General features: G+C 43.4%; 1 protein-coding gene across 1 annotated transcript; it reads right to left on the bottom strand.

The window, feature by feature from the left end:
* Positions 1 to 5,153: 5,153 nt before the first annotated feature.
* Positions 5,154 to 5,504, bottom strand: LOC144701422 (uncharacterized). The gene has a single exon (XM_078573238.1). It carries the CDS (start codon positions 5,502 to 5,504, stop codon positions 5,154 to 5,156), a length of 351 nt encoding a protein of 116 aa, XP_078429364.1.
* Positions 5,505 to 5,828: the final 324 nt, after the last annotated feature.

Here is a 5,828-nt window from a genome sequence, read left to right as displayed (position 1 = left end):
AACCGACGTCATCACTCCCACTCCGGACATGCCACAGCCGTCTCCGCCACGCACGTCTTCATGCACGCACGTCAAAACTCCCGCTCCGGACATGCCGCAACCGTCTCCACTACGCACATCTCCACGCAAGCACGTTCCTTCGCACGTCATGACACGTCGCCAATGACAGATCAACAACTGCCCCTTGGCGTGACATGAAGCACGACTCGTCTTTAATTTCTCATCTTAAAGTTGTATTTTTCTCTTTCCTTCAAGGCCTATATGTATAGACCATTGTTTCAAGAAACAGTTAGGCAGTCAAATTTCAAGAATTGAGTTTTGTTTAACTCTTCTTGGAGGACTGCCCAAGCCTCCATATCTCGCCAGCTCTAGCGCCGCCGCTACCGCCGCCGCCGCCGCCTCGCAATGTCGGCCACTCTCTCTCCATCCTCTCTCTCTCTCTTACTCTCTCTCTCTCTCTCTCCCCCCCTCTCTCGCCTTCCAAAGGACGCCCAAGGCCACCCCCAAGCCGCCCGCTTGGGGCTGCCCAAAGGCCGCCCAGGCCGCCCTAACCAGGGCCATCCAAGCAGCCCCAACTAGGGCCGCCCAAGTCGCCCCTGCCAGGGCCGCCAAGGCCACCCCCAGGCCGCCCACTTGGGGTCGCCCAAAGGCTGCCCAGGCCACCCCAACCAGGGCCGCCCAGGTCGCCCCTGCCAGGGCTGCCAAGGCCACCCCCAGGCCGCCCGCTTGGGGCCGCCCCAACCAGGGCCGCCCAGGCTGCCCCGCAAGACTTCGACACCAGTGGCACCGGTCGTCGTTGATGCCGTCCGACGCTTTGCGCGCGTGGGTATTCGCCTACGTCTGATTCTGCGACAACGACATCTACTCTCTACCAGGGCCGTTCAACGCCCGGAACGCCTAGAATCTTTCTCGTCTAGTGGGCTGCTCAACGCCTGGATTCGCCCAGCCTGGTCACGATCGGAATTTCCCGCATCCTCTTCACGCACAACGGTGCCGAGGTATGCCTGAACTCTTTGGTGTTGAAAGTTTTCTCTGTCCAGTGTTTTCTCGAGAAGTTTCCACCGCCGTCAGAATTAGATTTGGTTTGGATTTCCACTTCTTCTCTCTCTTTCTCGAGTGTTTCTTCGTGACGCGAATTCGGATATTGATTTCGGTGCTTAGGCATCGTCGCGGTAGGGGAAGACAATACTCCCACCCTCGATAAGGGTCGGAGCTGCACCACCAGATTTTCATCGGTTTTAAAGTCTGAATTCGACTGTGTGATTTCTGTGGCTGTTTTATCCCTCCAGTATCCGATCCATCCCTAGTCGTCCATCTACCCGTAGTCTGTCCCGTCAACCCAGTCATCCATTCCTTCGTCGTCCATTCCTTAGTTGTCCATTCCGTAGCCGTCCTACGTCAGAAAGAGAGAAAATATAAGATATTATTATAGCTTTTATGGATCTTAAAGACAATAAGAAAGTACGATGTTGAGATGAATTAATAGAGTTATAGTTAAGGATGATATTATTCTTGTTAGTGAAAGAAATAGAGAAGACTAATTAGATATATTGAATAGTAAAATATTAATTGATAGAAGAGAGGAGGTTATTTATTAAAATTAATAGTAAGTTATATCTTAGATAGGAGATAGGTATATCAATCATGGATATTAAGATTTTAGTTAGATAGGGAATAAGGATCTTAAGGGAATAATAAGATGTAAGAAGTTAGGTTATAGAAATATTTAGTTTAATAGAAGGTAAGACAAAGAGTGAAAGGGAGAGAAGGGATAGAATTGTGATTACTAAAAGGAAGGAGAGATTACTGAATTGTAATTAGTATCAATATATATGTGAGAATATAGGGGATGCCGGTCACGACCCCCTAACTCCAGTGTGATATTCCCCCCTCCCTCTCTTCTTTGCTCTTCCTTGAAGCCTTTTGGAGTCGTATGCACACCCACAGAGTTGACACGACACCGCCACATGCTCTCCACTTCGAAAGGGACCTCTGCCTTTGTGTCTTTTTTTCGCGATGAGAGATGCAGTTAGAGTCTTCAAATTCCTCCCTTTAAGGGTCGAGAGAGGTTGTCTCACCCCTCCAAGGGAGCAGGCTTGATCCAACAGCTCTCTAGGGCCCATGGGATCAGCCTGTGGTCCCCTCATTGGTAGCCCGTCGGCTGGCCAACGAGGACGACAGCCAGGGGTGGAGAAGGATGAGATTACTCCCCGGCCGTTCGATCTCCATTTGAATGGGTTCAATGACTGTGATTAAATCACATATGTGGACCCATTCTTACGGTGTACCCTTGTCCTCATCCCCTTAGCACTTCATCAGCAGCCCCATCACCACTTTTATCCTTTGAGATTGATTTATTGACATTATGCATTCATCTATTTTTTTGAATTATTTATATATTTTATGCAGGAAAAGTAAGAAAGGTAATTTATTTAAGTCTTAGCGTTAAATGCCTAATGTGTATATTATTCAAGAATCTTAACAAATTTGATCCTTCATTGTGGTTGTCATTGTGATGGTTGTCACATTATCTGGTATTCTAGTGATGATAACAGTACTTGGTTTTGATATCTTTCATCCATTAAAGAACTGTTATCCAACCTGTCATCCACTATCCATTACTGGATATTGTTATGTAATTTCTGGATAATCGATGACACTGATGATGTTACTAGATGACAGTTTGGATAATGACCAACAATCCATCCTATGGAATCCCATTTTCTCACTCTGCTATTAGGTTCATGAACGTTTTGGAAACATACAGGCTAGAGAAGGGAATTTGAGCTTGATTTAGAGTTTTTTAGATTCAATGAAATGAAGGTTTTAGTTAAATAATGGTGTGATGAAAGTCAGTTTGACTATTAACACTATGTGGATTCTCAAATTCAAATATATTCTTCGAGTAGGATCAGAATCTTGGGATTGTCTCAGAACAACCACCTACAAGTTAAAAGTCGTTCCTGGTGAGCTAATTTAACTATTGCTGTATAAATTGTAAAAATTCTCAAATTCGATCCATGTCAAAATTTCTTCTCTACTTGTCTCATCATTTTTATTTCCCCATCTTATCATGATATTCAGCTTTATTCCTGTCACAATTATTGATATATATCCCGTGATTCCTGCTCATCTCTCTTATAATTCCAAAGCTAGACCGAATTCCAATTCTCATATATTTACCCCAAGGTCATTGCTTGCTACCTTAGTGGATCAAGGTTTGGGTTATTTAAATATCGTTGATTGTATCTTATATACGATTAAACGGCGCCATACGTTTACATTTCATCGACACTGTTATGATGATTTCCTCTTGTCTTTGTGGGTATACAGATCACCTCAGATCATCTGTAAGGTACTTGTCGGACCAAGGTCGTGAATTTCACTACGTCTGATTTTTCTTGATACTTCGCTCAACAAGGTTTATTTAGAGAAGTTGAGATAGATTGATGAAATTAGAATACTATCGCATAAACGTCTGCAAACATTAGAAAAGCTTCAAACCAGTTCGCACAAGGTGTTTCCACGGCAATTAAAGCGTTAAAATGATTCACATTGCTTTTGAACTATTGCTTTTGTTGTAAATCTTCGTAATATAATTTTAGTATATTATAGCGTTATAGCGTCTCACATTGGTTAAATGACAACGAATAGTCCTCATCACTTTAGACGTACATTTCCTCAATTTACAGACAACTTCACGATTCGCATGAGATTTTTTCTGACATTTAGCTCTCAACGCATCTACAGGAAACAATATTTATATGTGAGTCATTATCAACGAGACGCGTAGAGTCCCCACTGCTCTCGCCGTCTTATTCTGTAGCAACGAATCCTGAAATGTTTATTTTCGCATTATCTTGAAATGTTTGTTTCCCTGAAGGGATTTAATAATGGAATAAAAACTAGTATCATGCCGTCATGATATATCTATCTACAAAACCTATATATTAACAGCTACTGAGCTTTATCTTCTCTGTTTTGTCATGCATTAATTGTTCTCTCTTTGGGTTATTCAACTTCTGCCACCATAATAAAATAAAAAACCTGGAGTAACGAAAAAAGCTCTGCAGAGCCCTCAATGCCCAAACAAAATCATCGAAGATGCCCAACTCCAAAGAGATATGGCTTTGATTCGAAAGCATTGTCATAAAATAAAAATAATTTTATAAAAAGTGGACCAGATTCGTGACAGTACCCGAATGGTAAATAATGAAAAATTATCCTTATACTGGTCAGTCTCCCTGGCAGCCACCGCAGAGAGAAAATTTGACGCTGGCAAATACTATGTTTTCTCAAGTATTGGTGGGCACAAATGGAGATTGAGATCTCTTTTTGGATTATTGCAGTAAAATGAAAAAAAGTACTCTTCTATTTTTGGATTATCGTGGTGAATCACTGCATGAACTGGAGGACGATCCACAAGGCCTTATTTGAGTCGGCAGCTCTGACTGGAGCCAGCGTCCTAGAAATTTATCTACTTCGCGGCCTTTTTGAGAGGAAACTTGGCTTCACCAGGGTTTAAAATTTTTCTCTTTGTGTGAAATGTTTGATCATATCGATTTTATAGATTTATGTGTATCAGTTTCAGCCCGGTTTAAGTTTATGAATACGATCAGTGGGGATGATACGAAACTTAAATAAATCTGTTTGAACATCAGATTGTCAGTATTTTGCTTCATATTTATTAGGGGGTGAATTAAAATAAAATTTTAGATAGCGGGTGAAATTATTTATGCAGTACTTTCCGATCGACGGGTTACTATCTTTATCTCTCATCTCTTTTCAGAAAATCATTACTCTTTAGCCCAACGTTTTAATGCACATATCTGCACATAGCTTGCATGAGATATTATGTGATGACGGATAACGTCTTCCGTCCACCAACCCTAATTTCAACTCTCAAAACCTCTCCCCGTCGTCAAGGAGTAAATATCTTGTAAGAGAGGGAGAGAGGAATGAATCAAAAGATTAACAGTTCTCCGAGTGAATAAGGAGAGATATGATCTAATAATCGTCAAACGAGGAATTTGAGACGTGTAAGAGAAAGAAACCCACATGCTGAAAAACATCCCCTGGTTTGGGACGTCTATAGAGGAAGCTCGGATAGGATCGAATCGAAAAAAGACTATCATCAACGAATCAGATTAACATCACCAGCCGTAGACGACCATCGTACATCTATCCTTGATCCACTTGAAGCTTCTCCTGAAGGACATCTTGATCTTTCCCTCCGCGGAGTACATCTTGTAACCTGCAACCCTCTTCTTTCTCTGCATCTCCGGGTCGCTAAGCGTCCAGCCCTTGGAAGTTGAGGACTTAGCGGCGTCGCCTGAGTTCTTCCCGTTCTTGAAGCTCATCTTCCCAGGAGCCGGCTGGGAGTAAGGAGGGGCATAACGCATACTGTAGCTTCTTTGATCGTAGGGCCCCGTCCCTTCTTTGTATCGGCTTTCTTCATCCTGCGCCCGCCAGTCTACGCACGATTTTGATCGGAGATTTGCCATGGGCTGCGAGCTCTCTGCCGCCTCCGCTTGATACTTGTGAGAATATGGTCAAGTATTTGGAGCCTTCTTGGAAGATCTTCGAGTCTATTTCTTTGAGCGAGACCACCGCGTACAGAAGAACCGGTCGTAGCTTCTGGGATCGCGTATTATTTCTTTAAACGACGTCAACGGCCTCTCTGGAAATAAGAACAAATGGCGGGTTCTCCGATTAAGACGCGAAATAAATTGTGACGTAGAGGTCAGCGTCAGAGATCGATGGCAGTGGGCTGCCCACGTTCGCAGCGTGATTGGGGGACGAGGGTTGGATGAAGAAGAGGGCCTACT

Source organism: Wolffia australiana, chromosome 3 (genome assembly GCF_029677425.1).
Source record: "Wolffia australiana isolate 7733 chromosome 3, ASM2967742v1".
In the NCBI taxonomy this organism is placed as follows: domain Eukaryota; kingdom Viridiplantae; phylum Streptophyta; class Magnoliopsida; order Alismatales; family Araceae; genus Wolffia; species Wolffia australiana.
Note: the sequence above shows the minus strand (reverse complement) of the source record. Positions and strands in the feature narration are given on the sequence as shown.

Excerpts from the sequence above, each read along its gene's own strand:
- LOC144701422 (XM_078573238.1), bottom strand. The coding sequence starts at position 5,504 with ATGGCAAATCTCCGATCAAAATCGTGCGTAGACTGGCGGGCGCAGGAT.